This window comes from Myotis davidii, unplaced genomic scaffold, assembly GCF_000327345.1.
Source record: "Myotis davidii unplaced genomic scaffold, ASM32734v1 scaffold523, whole genome shotgun sequence".
Lineage (NCBI taxonomy): Eukaryota > Metazoa > Chordata > Mammalia > Chiroptera > Vespertilionidae > Myotis > Myotis davidii.
In genome coordinates, this window is record NW_006295054.1 from 2,282,301 (window position 1) to 2,299,364 (window position 17,064).

The window sequence follows — 17,064 nt, forward strand, 5'->3', positions numbered from 1 at the left end:
ATCGCAAATGTCTGTGTGACAAAGATGACCTCTGTTGTGTGAGGGAATGACTCAGCACAGGAAACTGGGGTGTCTGCCTTCTGAGCTCTAACCCCAGAGCCCCTGTTCCTGGCTCCTGTGCACACAGCTCCAATCCACTCTGCCCTCCCTCTGCTGGAGCATAAGGTGAGTGGCTTTACACTTTAAAGGATGCGTTGGTCCTTTAAGAGGGTATGTGAATTTCCACCTCTCCTTTCCTGGAAGATAAGCAACCCTGCTGCTTTTCACAGCCAGGTGTTTTGTGGATACTCTTGTCAGTTCTAGTGCTCTCTGCTCGGGGGGCCCAGCTTGGAGATTAGATCCCACAGTTCTCAGTGGCAACCCCCCTCAGCTGAGATCTCTCTCTGAGACTTCAGTTGCTGTCTGTGGATACCCAGCCAGCCCTTTCACACCTCCGCCCCTCCTACCAGTCTCTATGCGGTCTCCACTTTTGGTCCTCAGGTATCAGGATTCTCTCCTGCAAGTTTTCCGTTGATTAATCAGAAAGTTTTTCTGTATTATAGTTGTAATTCCAGTTTGGTCCTGGGAACAGCATCCACTTACTCGGCCGCCATTTTTAATATCCTATTTAATTTAAATTTAAATAGTTACACATGAATGGACAACACAGGTTTAGACAATTTTCAAGTATTTGTGGAGGGTTTAGTAATTTATCCTAAAAGCATTAGTGACTAGCTACTGTATTCCAAGCAAGGTGTTTGCTGCAGGGATACCTTGAGCGATATGATGATGAGGTTGCTGTCCTAATGGAGCTCACTATCTAGTGAATTAAACAGACATCCTTTAAATGATCACAGAAGTAACTATCATGTTACTCAGTGCTTATGAGAAATAGTAAGTTGTGCTAGAGAGGTTATATTCATGAGACTCAGTGAAGGTTTTTGGGAGGAAGATAGTTAAGCTGAGATAAATGGGATAAACAGTAAAGAAGAGAATGCTTGAGGCAGATGGAACAGCTTATTCAAAGACCTGGTGGTGGGAGGGACCATGACATTTTTTTTAGAAACTGCATGAAGGTCAGTTTTGGCTGAAGTCAAAGTAGCAGAGAGAGGACTACTTTTAGAAGAGCAACAGCCTTTTGCCATGCACCATGCTTACCTCTTGGAGCTCAAAGACTAATGAAACATTGTCCTATGCTAGAGGGCTTACAGTGTAGTGACTGAGACAGGGAAACAGGTAAGTGGAATATAGACACCCTAATAGATGTCTGTACGGGTACTGTGTGTGTGCGGCGAGGGCAGAGGGGGTGCGCGGGGGAGAATTACAGAGAATGATGGATTTGGTTAAAAAAAAAAACATTGGGAAAGACGTTTTAAAATATACTAAATAAACTTTTTTTTAAAGTTGTAATTTCTGATGAAAACACTCGGAAGAAGTATGAAGTGTCTGGACATTTTCCATTAACGGGTCCTTGGTGGCGAGTGAAGGTACAAGTAAAGCCTGCAGGATCAAGGAACTATCAGGTTCAAGGATTTCCATCGTACTTTTTACAGTCCGATATGTCACCACCAGATCAAGAAAATATCTGTTCCCTCTTTCTTACGGACTGTAATGTCCACAGTGACACTATAACTAAATTTTTAGCTTGGGTAAATGCAACATTAGGCTATGAAAATCTCAACTTTGAAAATCTTTGGGAAACGTTGAGAACTTTTGAGAAGGAAAATATGAAGAATGGTAAAAAACAATCTACACAGCAAGAGTCCCAACCAGATAACAAGATGTGGCGTTCTGTGGAAAAAACAAGTAGGTGTGATTTTTATTATCGAGTTTAGTGTAATTGAGATACTTACTGACTTAGGTCTTTTAAATATTGCCACAGTGGTATCTTGGCATAGTACCTTAATTTTTTTTTTTAATTAATCTTCACTGAGATTATGTTTAGAGAAGTCGCTCAGGGTTGGGGGAGGATGGAAGGGAGGGAGGGAGAGAGAGAGAGAAAGAGAGGGATCAAACCTGAAACCTAGATATGTACCCTGACTGATTCAAACCCAAAACTTTTTGGTTTATGAGATGATGCTCCAGCCAACTAAGCCACCCAGCCAGGGCCATAGTATTCTTTTTTAAATTGGTTTGATGAAAATGTGTTTATATTGCTTTTGAAGTATGTCATTGACATTCCAGGTTCCTCATCTTTAATATGAAGAGACTGAGTCCTAGCTGGTTTGGCTCAGTGGATAGAGTGTCTGCCTGTGGACCGAAGGGGCCCAGGTTCGATTCCTTTCAAGGGCACATACTTGGGTTGTGGGCTCAATCCCCTATATGGGGTGTGCGGGAGGCAGCCAATCAATGATTCTCTCTTATCATTGAAGTTTCTCTCTCTCCCTCTCCCTTATTCTCTGGAAAAAAAATAATATATATGTATGTATATTATATATTTTTATATGAAGATATTGGGTGAGATGATCTTTGGCAGAACACCATCATATGACTTCAATGACAAAAGGATCACAGTTACAATGAAATTGATTAAGGTTAATATGTGTATTATTTTTTATATTATTTGATTTTATCTTTATGTCATTAAGTCAAGAATTTCATTCTAATTATTTGCAAACAAAATGAAACAAAAGACTAGGAAGTTACCTAAGGATTTAAAGGATATAAATTTTGGTGTTTAATACAGTGAAAACCATCTCAGTACAAATAAATTGTTATGAGATTTCTTGCTGGTTAAAGTAAATTTATTAATCTCTCTTTGATTTGGATTTCTTGAGCTAGGGGTACTAAATAAGAAAATCCATCAAATTGGTTGTTCTGTGAGCTCATTTGTATGTTTTGATTTGGTCTTTTTTGGTATCCTGCAGTTCCATTTAAAAGTGTAATGACAGCGTTGAAGTTTCCAAAAATAATGGAATTTATTCCAGTTCTTCTACCTCGACACTTTAAGCAGCTCATAAGCTCGTGTCCTAACGAGGTGTTGGAAAACATGGAAGAGATTTTAGGTACACATCCATGGAAGCTTGGATTTAGTAAAGTAAGTAAAACATTTGCTTAGAATTTAGTGATCTTATATAAGGCAAGATTTCTCAAACGTGACACTTTTTATATCTCTTTCAAAGGAAAAAAAATTGTATAGATCTCAATGTTGATGTATTTTTCTCTCTTTTTTAAAAAATGTTTTTATTGATTTCAGAGAGAGGATGAAAGAGGGAGAGATAGAAACATCAATGATGAGAAAGAATCATGGATTGATCAACTACCTCTTGCACATACACTCCCCGCCCCTCACTGGGGATCAAGCCTGCAACCCAGGCATGTGCCCTGACAGGGAATCGAACCGTGACCTCCTGGTTCATGGATTGATGCTCAACCACTGAGACACACCAGCCAGGCTAATGTATGTTTCTTTGATTGTTACAAATTAAATATAAACTTACTTTTTTTATTTTTTATTTTTTTTTTACTAAGAGGAGAGAAGGAGGAGATCTAAATATAAACTTTTAAAAAATATCCTCATCTGAGAATATGTGTGTGTGGTTTTTTTTGTTTGTTTTTTATTGATGAGAGAGAGAGAGGAAGAGTGAGAGAGAGAGAGAGACAGAAAGAGAGAGACAGAGAGACAGAGAGACAGAGAGACATCAATGTGAGAGAGAAATATTGGTTGTGTCCCATACCTTCCATGACCAGAAATCAAATTCACAACCTAGGTATGTGCCCTGACTGGGAATTGAATCCACAACTTTTTGGTGTATGGGACAATGCTCCAACCATCTGAGCCATATGACCAGGGACTAAATAGAAAGTTTTTGTGCTTCTAGCTCTTATGCAATAAATATATAAGGGAAAACAAAACAACAAAATAAATGCCATTCCCATTATTAATAATTTAGTTATATAATTTAATTTAATATGGCAAACATTTTTTGCTAACTTAATTGCCATTTGCAACTTGAGTATAGATTTCATTGAAGACACAAGTTCTTTGAGTTTGGCAAATGCATTCTGCAGTGCAACTCAATCCTGTACTTTCCATTAGAACTTTTAAGAACTTTCACTGCTCAGATCGGATAGCATGATATACTTCAAATTTTTAAAGTTATTACAACAATATTATTTATGAACTACTACGCTTTTGTTATTATTAGACATCAAGAGGTTCCAGTGGCATTGGAAACCAAACGTGGCACTTAAATTTTGGCCATACTTGGTTAAAGGAGGTTTTCCAAATGGAAATACAATCTAAAAATTCTAATGTAATTTTTGGGTCCCCATGAATGTGTACAGACACCCTCCCCATCCTGTTTGAGAAATACAAGAATAATGAATTTGTTTTCTACGTAAAATGACTGGTTTCTGTATGCTTTGAAAAATAAGATCCTGGAATGTTAGATTATTATATATATGTATTCAGTAGAGAAGCAATCAGAGCAGTGAACATTCTGGGTCTCAAGTGGGAAAAGGAGGCTTGAAGTTTCACTGTTGACCATCCAGAATAAAGACTTGTACTGAGGTATTGTATTAATTTGCTAGGACTGCTCTAACAAACACTATTGACTGGGTGGCTTATACAACAGAAATTTATTTTCTCACAGTTCTGGAGGCTACAAGTTCAAAATCAAGGTGTCAACAAGGTTGATTTCTTCAGAGGTCTCTCTTCATCACTTACAGTCTTCTTGCTATGTTTTCACATGGTCCTCTCTATAGAGTTGTCTGTATCCTAATTTCATAAATCACATTGGATTAGGGCCCTCCCCAGTGGCCTCATTTTAACTCAATTACCTCTTTAAGGACCCTATCTCTAAATATGGTCACATTTTGAGGTACTAGTCCTTAGGATTTCAACATATGAATTGGAGGTACAATTCAGCCCATAAACGTGTATAGACTGAGGCTCCGTGAACAAAAAAGGTGGAGCTGGTGGAAGACCCACTAAGTGGATCCTGACAAGGAAGTTCCTTGCCACTTTTGTAGCCTTTGGGCAGAATTGTTCATAAGCACAAAGGAAACTAAAGAAGCCAAGTAACCTGGCTGGCATGGCTCAGTGGTTGAGTGTCGACCTAGGAACCAGGAGGTCACAGTTTGATTCCCGGTCAGGGCACATGCCCAGGTTGCGGGCTCAATCCCCAGTGTAAGGCATGCGGGAAGCAGTCAATTAGTGATTCTCTCATCATTGATGTTTCTATCTTTCTCTCCCTCTTCCTTCCTCTGGAAATCAATAAGAATATATTTTTTAAAAAAACCAAGAAAATGAGGTAGTCATTAACTTTACAGAACACACCGAGTTTATTATAAAGCTAAGGATTGTAATCATGGGATATCAAGTTGCTTATCTGAATCCTATTGACACTGATTTAACCCAAATTGATTAACACAATGTATATGGTAACTATTTTCAAAAATGAGAAGGGGAGAAGCATATGTGGAGGTGATGGTATAAAAGAGATCTTCTGTAGAGAAAGACTTTCCATAATAGGGAGTCATAATATGGGGGAGAGGGAGGTAGGAAAGGATAAAGAGGGTCTAATATATGGTGATGGAAGATTAGACTTTAAGTGATAGACATACTATACAATATATAGATGATGTATTATAGAATTATAGACCTGAAACTTATATAATTAACCAATATTATCCCAATAAATTTAATTTAAAATATCTAAAATTTAAAATAAAATTAAGGAATAGTATAAACAGAATTTAGAAATGTGGAGATAAATTCCAGGAGAAAAAAACTGAAAGTGTTGAAGGTAGTGTTGTTGGAAGGCATGGGAAGGGTAAGTCAGGGGATTCCCCTGTTTAGTGATAAATCTCATGGTGTTATTTGACTATTAAAATTATGTGTATTGCTTTGAGAAATATAATTTTAATTTAAAAATTATGTAGAGCTCTAATCATAGGACAGTCAATAAAAATTTAGTGATATATTAGGTACAGAGTTGTTTCCTCCAAATTTAGTTTAAATACATGTTTCTGGGAGTTAAAGAATTATTAACAAATAACATTGTTTTACTGCAATTTTAATAATACTCATGACCATGTACAATTTTTATAAAGCAGCTTGAACTTTATTTTCTTAAAGGTCACCTACAGAGAGCTGAAGCTTTTGCAATGTGAGGCAAGTTGGACAGCATTTTGTCAGTGCCCGTCTCTCCTCCTCCTGATGACTGATGTGCAGAAGAATGGGTTGATAGTATATTCTAAGCTGAAGCAGCTGTGTAGAGAGCATGGGCACACATATGTGGAAGAACCTGACTTAACTTCTCAGTTGTCAAACCAGATGTCTTTTCATGATGTTTGGGAGTGTCTGAAGTTTTTGAACGATATCCATGTGGTGACCTATAAGAAGGGCTGTGTTTTTCTTTATAACCTTTACCAAGCTGAGAAAGGCATTGCCTCTTCTATAGGTGACCTGATGAAGAGGCCTCCGTGGTGTTTTCATGTCGATGTGAAAAAGGTGCTTGCATCTATTCGTACCAAAAAACCTGAGAATTCAAGAAGGGGTGATCCATTGAACGAAAGTAAACCCGATGAAACATTAGAAACTTCTGAGGCCAACACACAGGACAGTGGGGACCATATTTGTGATCATGGTGAAGATGAAGGTAATGCAGAAATACCTGACGATCAACTGGACCAGGACCAGGTGGCTGCCTTGGAGATGGTCTGCTCCAATGCTGTGACAGTCATCAGTGGGAAAGGCGGTTGTGGAAAGACCACAATTGTTAGCCATCTTTTTAGGCATAGAGAGCTGTTGGAAAAAAGGGAAGTAGAGAAAGCTTGTGAAGACTTTGAACAAGACCAGGACGTACCAGAAGAGTGGCTTACCTTTACCGAGCAAAGTCTGCCAAAGGCAGACAAGGGTATAGAAGTTTTACTTACGGCACCTACGGGGAAAGCCGCTGGCCTACTGAGACAGAGGACTGGTTTTCACGCTTATACACTGTGTCAGGTAAAACCTTTTCTATTTCTTCTCAATAGGAAACATTTGCCTTAAAGACAGACCTTATTTAATTAATTTAGTTTTCATTTCTTCATGATGACGTGTGGGAAATATGAATGCTTTTGCTGAATATACACGTTGAATCTAGCTACAGTAGAAAGCTTAAATAAATTAGTAGTTACAAAATAATGACAAGGATGTAAAGTACAGCCTGGGGAACATAGTTAGTAATATTGTAATATTATGGTGCCAGGCAGGTACTTGAAATATCGGGGCAACACTTTGTAAAGTACATGACTGTCTAACCACTAGGCCAGTGATGGCAAACCTTTTGAGCTCGGTGTGTCAGCATTTGAAAAACCCTATCTTAACTCTGGTGCCGTGTCACATATGGAAATTTTTTGATATTTTCAACCATAGTAAAACAAAGATTTATATTTTTGATATTTATTTTATATATTTAAATGCCATTTAAAAAGGAAAATCAAACAAAAAAATGAGTTTGCGTGTCACCTCTGACATGCGTGTCATAGGTTCGCCATCACTGCACTAGACTATACACCTGAAACTAATACAGAATAATATCGAATGTAAACTGTAGTTGAAAATAAAATTTTAAAGATTACGTGTTACCATTTAAGAAACCTGTGTATACAATATATGTGTACTTACAATATAGAAGTGTTTCTGGAATGATAGAGACCAACCTATTCAAGATGATCTGGCTGCAATGTTACAAATATTTACTCATCTATATTTTTAAGATAGTGAATATTATTACCTCTGTAATAAATCATTTTTAGTTGTTGTTTTTTTGTTTGTTTGTTTTTTCTAATGTGAAGAAGTATTAGGCTGGGATGACAGCACTTTATTTCCGGATGGAGTGTTATGGTTGGGAGAAGAGGAGGACCTAAGTGATTGGGTAGCTCAGGCCGGGAGAAGGCTTATTTGGGAATGGAAAGGCTATAGAGAGCTCTCCCTGGTCAAAAGTAGTAAAGGGAGGGTTGAAATTTTTGCAGCGGGATAGTGACATATACAAAGCCTGTTCAACACACTAAGTAGTCATTAGGAAGCACTTTTTTAAATTATTAGATCTTTTTGTTTTTGTTTTTAGATTTATTTGATCTATCTATTCACCTCTATAACTTTTGTGTTCTCTATTTCTTTAGCCTTTTTCCTATGTTACTCTAACTACACACATTACCCACCCCCTCCAATTTAAGAGTTTTGTTTTCAAATAACATGTTTTTAAAAAAAATTTGGGGGGTAAATTTTATAACCTGAACTTAAAAGTGCCATACTTTACTTGTAGGTCAATTATAGCTTCTATTTTTGGAAAAAAACAATGGACAAGGAGAACAGCGAGAATAATAGTCCATGGAGATTTTCTTCAGTGAGAGTTCTGGTTGTGGATGAAGGGAGTTTGGTATCTGTAGTAATCTTCAAATCTGTTTTAAATTTATTACTTGAGCACTCCAATCTTTCTAAGCTTATTATCCTTGGTAAGTTAAAATATTGTTGGAATTCTAATTGTTTAGTTCACAGCATTGTGGTTAAGTGGCGGTTTATACAATTCACTGCTTTAATATCCATATCCTACAGTTGGGAAGGCATTCGTCAAAGCCCATACCAAAGCTGCACTGAGTTCAACTTGACCACTCTTTTTAGCAGTTTGGGAGGCTCTTCGTTTTGGCCAGGGAATTGGCAGGCTAGGATATGAATGAAATAGAGATGTGAGGGGTCACTGCTGATCACCTAAATGATAGCTATAAAAATGGTAAAAATGTTACAGATCCAAAGTAAATAAGGATGTCGATTTATTTGGAAATAATAAAATGTCTGCAGTATTGACCTCTTAAAAATAATTTTATGATTTTAAGCTAATAGCGCAAATTAGACCTCACCAACCTCTTAAGTCCTTTTCAATTCTGGTGAGATTCAGTTAGGTTCTATTGGGAATATTGTTCTGTAGACGGTATGATTTAATGGGAAAAGAAATAGAATTGTAGTGTGAGAATCAAATTCTGTGTAAGTAATTTTTTTAGATATTTGAGGATATTTTATAAACAGTTGATTCTATTAAAGGCTTAAGCATTCTCCCATCTTTTACCTAGAAAGTAGTTTTTCTTATCTCTATGGTTGATTGGGTTTGTTCAAAGTAAAAATGTTTTTAATAGAGCAAAATATTATCATTACATTACTAGAATTTATCTGTTAGCAAATGCATTTGGTTTGTTTATTTTGTATTTTATCTGTTTATTTTATTCATTTGAGGCCATAGATTCTTTCATGTTTAGTAAGACATTGAGCAAGATTGAATAAGTAACAGCTATCTCAGGCCTGTGTTTTTCTTCACGTGTTGGCCAAAATATATGTCTTTACACAGTTGGCCTGTGGTTATAGGTAGGAAAGAAGTTTGACTCAGATTTTACCTTGTTGAGTTAGTGCTATTTTTATCTTAATTGTTTAATCTGGAGGGTATTTTTGTGTGTGAAATATTTTATAAGACTTGTTCTCAAGTCATTTTAAACAAAAATTTTTGGGGAAGGGCTTTTTTTTTTTTTTTTTTGAGTAAGTCTATATAATTGTGGCATATATCAGTAGGGCGAAATAAAAATAATTCCTAAATTTCAGAACCACAGTTACCTAAAACCTCTATCTATTCCCACCCCCCTTTAGGTGATATTAGACAGTTACCCAGCATTGAACCTGGCAACTTACTGCAAGATCTTTTTGATACTCTTAAGTCAAGGAATTGTGCTATTGAACTAAAGACAAACCATAGAACAGAATCTGAGCTAATTGTGGACAATGCTACAAGGTATAATATAACTAATATTTTCCATTTTCTCTTTCTTGTGTTAGAAATAAAAGGTTGAAAAATACATATTAGCTTTTATTTTTTGGTTTGTTAATCCTCACCCAAGGATACTTTTTCCATTGATTTTTAGAGAGAGTGGAAGGGAGGGAGAGAGAGAGAGAGAAACATCAATGTGAGAGAGACACATTGATTGGTTGGTTGCTCCCACCCAGGGATCAAGTCTACAACTGAGGTACCTGCCCTTGACCGGAATCAAACCCAGGACCCTTCAGTTCGTGGGCCCATGCTCTATCCATTGAGCCAAACCAGTTAGGGCCATATTAGTTTTTGAATTAATGACAGTACATTTATTATGCCCTTTTAGCAAACCTATTCTATCTTTCAGATATATACATACTAGAGGCCCGGTGCATGAAAATTCATGCACTGGAGGGGCGTGTCCCTCAGCCGAACCTGCCCCCTCTCACAGTCCGGAGCCCTCGGGTGGGAGATGACCCAGGGATCAGGGGAAGGAGATGCCCCCATCACACCTCTGCTGCTGCCACTGCTGGCAGTGCAAGCCTTGGCCGGCCCTGGTTACCTGAGCCTTGGGTGGCCCTGGGCGGCTGGGCAGCTGCCATCTGAGGCTTGCCTGTGTCTTGGGCCAGGCCTGGGTGGCTGGGAAGCCGCCATCCAAGGTTTGCCTGCGCCTCAGGTGTTGGCTGGGCAGCCAACATCTGAGGCTTGCTTGCGCCTCGGACCGGCCCTGGTGGCTGGGGGGCTGAGAGGACTAGGGGACTCTGGAGGCAGGCGCACTGAGTGGCCAGACCCGCCTTGGGGTGGGCCCAGCCGTGCCACGCACCTGCTGCCCCAGCAAGGCTGAGGGGACTGGGCACCACCATCTTGTGGCTGTGGTGCCGCCATCTTTGAGGGAGTGGCAGTCAATTAGCATATTCCCTCTTTATTGGCTGTGGGCATGCCATCTTGTGAGGGTGTGACACTCAATTAGCTTATTCCCTCCTTATTAGATAGGATACCTTTTCCTCCATAATTAGAAAAACAAAGGTAGTATTTTTCATTACTGGCCCAGTAATAAAATTTAAGAGTGAATGTGATTTCAAAGTGTGTATGTGGATTAAAGTTAAATCAGTCTTGACCTGGACAATCTTTCTCAGTGGTTAGAGTGTTGGCCTGTGGACTATAGGGTCTTGGGTTCAATTCTGGTTAAGCGCATATATCTCAGTTGCAGGTTCAATCCCCAGCCCCAGTAGGGGTGCAAGCAGGAGGCAACCAATTAATGTGTCTCAAGCATGCCAATGTTTCTCTCTCTCTCCTCTCCCTCTCCCCCGTCCTGTCCTTTCCACTCTCTCTAAAAATCAATGGAAAAAAATATCTTCATTCCTTGGGTGGGGATTAAAAACAAAAGGTTACATCAGCCTTAGTGACTAGAATGAGCCCAAGGGGGACAGAGACTTAGAAACGAGTTCATTAGAGTTCAAGGGAGACTTTGGGAAAAGATTTCCCATAATTTTTGTAAGAGACCTCAAAGCAAAATAAATGAATATGGCATTTTATTCCTTGATGAATCTTGGTGACATGCATGGCATATTCCTCTCCTTAAAGTAGAAAAGAAACCTTATTTTCTCATAGTCTTTGCACAAGTCTTTAGAGTGATCTTCTGTAGTAGATGATATGGGAACTCAGATCGCTAAGAGATGGTTTTATTCATGGGCCAAAATTTATCTTTGTTTTGATGTTCTTTTATTGCTTGAACATTTGATGTCGTTTTATTGCTTGAAAATTTCCTTGATTGGAGATGAGCAGAAACTGGAATATTAAAACCTACTTTCTCCATACCCCTGTCTACCTTGGGTTGGATAGTGGGAGCAGAGGGAGAATTGATAGGAAAAGGGTAGATGATGTAGGTTTATAGTAAAACACTAGAGGCGCGGTGCACAAAATTTGTGCACTCGGGGGGTAGGGGCGTCTCTCAGCCTGGCCTGCACCCTCTCGCAGTCTGGGAGCCCTTGGGGGATGTCCGCTGACAGCTTAGGCCTGCTCCCTCTGGGGAGCAGGGAGTAGGCCTAAGCTGTCAGTCAGACATCATTAGCGCTGCTGCGCCAGAGGTGGGAGAGGCTCCCACCACCACCGCTGCACTTGCCATACATGTGTAGCAGCTTCTGACTGAGCGCAAGAGTGCACTGACCACCAGGGGACAGCTCCAGCATTGAGCGTCTGCCCCCTGGTGGTCAGTGCGTGTAATAGCGACCAGTTGTTCTGCCATTCAGTCAATTTGCATATTAGCCTTTTATTATATAGGATTATGAAAAATATGCAATTGGATGTGTTATATTCTTTTTTGTGAATATATTTTTATTGAATTCGGAGAGGAATGGAGAGGGATAGAGAGATAGAAACATAAATGATGAGAGAGAATCATTGACCAGCAGTCTCCTACACGCCCCCTACTGGGGATCGAGCCCTCAACCTGGGCATGTTAACCAGATTGAAGCTGGGACCCTTCAGTCTGCAGGCTGATGCCCCATCCACTGAGCCAAACCAGTTAGGGAGGATGTGTAATATTCTTTTCCTATAACATTTCTGCTCATTTTGGGGATGTTGGTTGATGATTGGTCATTTTAAAGTCTAAAAATCTTAGGGGAATCTGAAGCACATTAGATTTCAACTCAGTTTTATCTGAAATTTAGGAATGCCTTTAATTAACCCCTTTAATACCATTTGGGCTGAGCTGTGCTCCTTTCATCATTTCTTTGTAATCATCATCAAATATCTATAATCCCAGTGATACCAGATAGAAATATATTGAGATAGAAATATATTACATGTCCTGGGTCAGAAGCAAAATAGGAAATTCGTGGTGATTTTCAATCCCCCAGAAATTAAATCTGGGATATTTCCAGCAGGGATAGCCTCCTTCCCTCTGCTGTCCTCCTCCCAACTCTCTTGGGCAGGGTTGACGATAACACAGTTGGGTACCATTGCCTTTGATAGCCAGGCTGGTGTTCGGTCATGAGGGAGTCAGTCATCTTCCAAATAACCAAGGGGAGACTATGATGTCAAGGCACCTTCCCCTTTCTCTGTTTTCTGATAGAATTTGCTAGTCTTGGGAAATACAAGAACTAAAGAGGGATGGAGACAGAATAGAAGGAAAGAGAAGATGTGGATACTTGGTTCAACTGGGAAAATGGGGCCACTCATATATGATATACACAGAAGAAAGGGGAAAAGAAAGAGTAAATGTAAGGATAAGAGTCCAAGCTAATTCAAATAGACAAGGATATGGAGCCAAATAGGCCCAAGTAGGCTGACTAGCTCCCTTACTTCCTAGCTCTGTGGCCCGGGCAACCCACTGCAGTTGACTAAGTCTTATGTTGCTCACATGTGAAATGAAGCTGTACCTACCTTGAGTGGTTCTTTTGGAGAAAAGTAGATCAAGTTCTCAGAATGGCGCTTAGTAAACTCCCTGACAATTTTTTTCTAGTGCTTTTAGTTTGCTAGGGGTGAGGGTCTGATTGCTCAATGTAACATTATGATCTCGCCAATTCTATTTTAAAATTCATTTACTATTTATAATGCATATATGAGTAGTCTGTTTGCCCTATTTATCTATGAGCAAATATTATTGTAATGACATTATCTCTGGTTATATATAAAGGTACATTTTTGGATATTAAGGTTCTTGGTGTACCATTTTACCTGTTTTTAAGAATCTCAAAACGCCAATTTCCAAAATTTGATGCGGAGCTGAGTATCTCAGTTGATCCAACAATCCCTGTCTCAGTACAAGATAAAACATTTATTTTTGTGAGACTCCCAGAAGAGGATGCCAGTTCTCAGTCATCGAAAAGTAATCACCACTCTCGTAAGTATAAACTGGGTTATGCAGGGTTACATGTTTCAGTATTGTAATATAGTTACTAAAGGACTAGTTAGAATGTTATTTGATGGTAAAGATAAGTATTACTGGCGAAAAAATATCAGGCACTGAAAAGGAAGGAATTTATTAATCATCAAAAGCAGATTACCCTAGAATTTTAGATTTTTAGACTTTTAGCTGTTGTCACATACATACTAAGAGCTCAATAAATATTTGATGAGAGGATAAATGGATGTAGATGATTAGTTTAAAATAAAAGAAAACAAAGCTCCAGTAATACAAGTTATTCAGGAGAAGGCATGTCTTTTTTTTTTTAATCTTTATTATTGAAAGTATTGCCCCATTGACCCCTTCTATCCCACCTTCACATGCCCCCCCCCCCCCCACAGGCCCTCACCACCCCACAAGAAGGCATGTCTTAATGAAGTTTTTCTTTCGTAGCAGTTGGAAAAGTAAATGCATTTGTTATTTTGATATATTTGTGAAACAAAAGTAATGGCTGTCGGCTGTTGCCAAGTTGAGTCCTAATATTTCTGTCCTATTTCTTATTAAATGGACAAGTATCACTTCTATTTATGGGCATTAGGAGGACACTCTGACAGGGGTGAGGAAGAGCATGGGATAGGAAATCTTCACGCTTATTTATGTATATGGTCCATGTCACATCACTTAATGGTTTGTAAAATGGGAATCCTAGAGACAGGGGGGGTGGAGCTGTTGTGAGGGTTGAGGCCATTCATCAGTTTTGAGGCACTATGTAAATTTTAGGGTTTTTTTTGTGAATAATAGATATTAAGTTATTCCAAATGAACCTATTTAAATAGATTAAACCTTTTGATCTTTATTTCTATTATAAACTTACTTAGAAAACTTTTTGTAGTAGTATCATGGCTTCTTCAAAGTTGAATCAGTGAAGATTTAAATGATTATTATTGAGGATTTATTATAGTTGGCACAGTTCTTGTAGGATATTTTCCCTACTTAGCTACTTTCACTTTGTATGTGACATTAAGTGACAGAACTTTACCTTTAAGGCTTTTTTCCTTTGTGTGTGTCACCATGTGTTACAGTATTGTTTTCTTTTTAATACATAATCTTCTATTAATGCCTTTTGGGTTTTTGAAACTATAGAAATAATTTATAACTTAAAAAGTCAAATGATACCAAAATATTTGAAGTAAAAATTAATATTTCCCAGTAATCTTCCTTTTGCCTCTTCCCTCAAGACAACCCCATAAAAGTCACATATAAGCTAAGGGCTTGGTGTTTACCCTTTTAAACATCATATCCAAAACAACATATATTACTTATTTTAGTTTTACATAAATTGGATTATAAGCTGCACACTGTTTTGTGATATTTTTAAATTAAATATATTATGAATAATGAATAGATAGTATTTATTGTCACAACAGCTTAGTTAATATAGGTACTAGTACAGATGAAAAAAATGAGACATAGATGGTTAAGTAACTTGGCCTCTTTGCCACTCCATTTAGATCTACCTAAAATATGGTTAGTTTATTTTTGGTACCCATTCTTTATATTAATGAAAATGTACTTTGAAAAATTGTCTGTTTCAGAATGGTAGCAAAACTTAACTGATATTGTTTTTCTATCTTTATTACAAACTTCAGCTGGAAAATTAGTCTTCTCTTTAAGAGAATTGAAAAAATACTCCTTAGAGAGGCATACAGAGCTTTTTCATTAATAATTCATTAGGTCGTTGAGTAAATTATTTCCATTATTGCAGAGTACAAAGACCTAAGACAGGCTTCATAGCTGGGTTAGAATTTTAGAGGTGCTAAAATGTGAGCCAAACACATATCGTAGAACCAATGAAATACGATGTGCATATTGATCTGTGAGATGTAGAGAGAGTGAAATAAGTGAGGAGCAAAGAGGCATGATCCTCTATGTGTAGAAGAGAATTGAGCTCTGTGAGACCTTGGCAACTCCTGCTCTGGAAGACCAGGGTTGGCCGGGGTGAGCTGAGTATTGGCTACTTTTTAGTGCTCATCCTCCCTCCATCTGAAAAATGAAGTGTTAGCTCACAGCTAATTTAGTCTTCCTGGAGCAGGGCCTCTCAAGACCTGATTTCTTCATTCTCCTGTGGTTCACCTGCTGAGGGAAAGGCACACAGCTCGAGCGTTCTTACTCAAATTGTTATGTCTTCTCTCTCATGAGAGATGTTTGTGTTTTGTAATATTGCTAAGAGAGCTTAGAGGAAGCCTGCTTCTTAGTGCTCTGAGGAGGGACAAGTTGTAAGTGGATGTTTCACTGTCAATGATCCGACTCTAGTTTCCATTTGGAAAAGTACCTTTGCTTCCAAAAGCCTCAGTATCACATTCATAACAAGGATGTAATCAGTGTGGTGGTAGTCAAACTAATTACTAGCTGGTAGGGTATAATCCAGGGGTCCTCAAACTACGGCCCGCGGGCCACATGCAAATACAAGCATTGTATTTGTTCCCGTTTTGTTTTTTTTACTTCAAAATAAGATATATGCAGTGTGCATAGGAATTTGTTCATAGTTTATTTTTAAACTATAGTCCGGCCCTCCAGTGGTCTGAGGGACAGTGAACTGGCCCCCTGATAAAAAGTTTGAGGACCCCTGGTAGTCACTCTGGGAATGGGTGCCCCTGCCGTGCCAGGGTTAATCTTTTAGTTGCTGAATCATGGGGAGGTGTGGAGTGCTGGGGGAGGAAAGACCTGATTGGAGTGGGAATGGGGCATTATGGAGTTTTATCTTAATACTGGTGTCCCGGTGCATGGATCTGTGCACATTGAAAGGAAATGAGTTAGAAGAAATGTGTGTGTGTGTGTGTGTGTGTGTGTGTGTATAAAGGCAGTGACCGTGACGACTGAAATGACCGGTCGACCGGTCACCATGTGGTGCTAGCATAGACACAGGTGAAGTCTATGAGTGAACTAAGAATGAACAAGACAAATGCTTGCCTTCACAGAGCTCGCACTATAAGAAGGTTAGGTCAGGGATGAGAATTCAAAATTGCCACCAGCACAGATCTGAGGTGCCGCTTCTCAGAGTGGCCAGAGATACGCCCAGTAGCGGACTGGGGTGTGACTGAAGGGCTGGCACTGACATGAAGGCAAGGCCATTCTGGATTTCCCAGAGGAGCCAATGGCTGCCTAGGAGGCGGAGCTTTTGATGCTGACTGGCATAAAAACTAACCAATCAGAGCTAAGTCTGGGTGAACTCCGAGGAGCCAATGGCTGCGGAGGAGGCAGAGCTTTTGATGCTGACTGGCATAAAAATGTACCAATCAGAACCTAATCTGGGTGAATTGCAAAGGCAGAACCTAAGGTGGGGGCTGAGGAGGGTTTTTAAAAATATATATATTTTATTGATTTTTTTACAGAGAGGAAGGGAGAGGGATAGAGAGTTAGAAGCATCGATGAGAGAGAAACATCGATCAGCTGCCT

At 38.9% G+C, this 17,064-nt stretch overlaps 1 protein-coding gene across 1 annotated transcript in view; it reads left to right on the top strand.

Annotated features, from left to right (window-relative positions):
* Positions 1–17,064, top strand: part of HELB (helicase (DNA) B) — a 44,653-nt gene that overhangs the window by 7,805 nt on the left and 19,784 nt on the right. The window contains exons 2-7 of the mRNA XM_006769626.2: positions 1,384–1,785; positions 2,847–3,016; positions 6,062–6,931; positions 8,235–8,424; positions 9,602–9,743; positions 13,451–13,605. Of these exons, the coding sequence (XP_006769689.1) occupies positions 1,384–1,785; positions 2,847–3,016; positions 6,062–6,931; positions 8,235–8,424; positions 9,602–9,743; positions 13,451–13,605 (1,929 nt within the window). The remainder of the gene's footprint in view (positions 1–1,383; positions 1,786–2,846; positions 3,017–6,061; positions 6,932–8,234; positions 8,425–9,601; positions 9,744–13,450; positions 13,606–17,064) is intronic.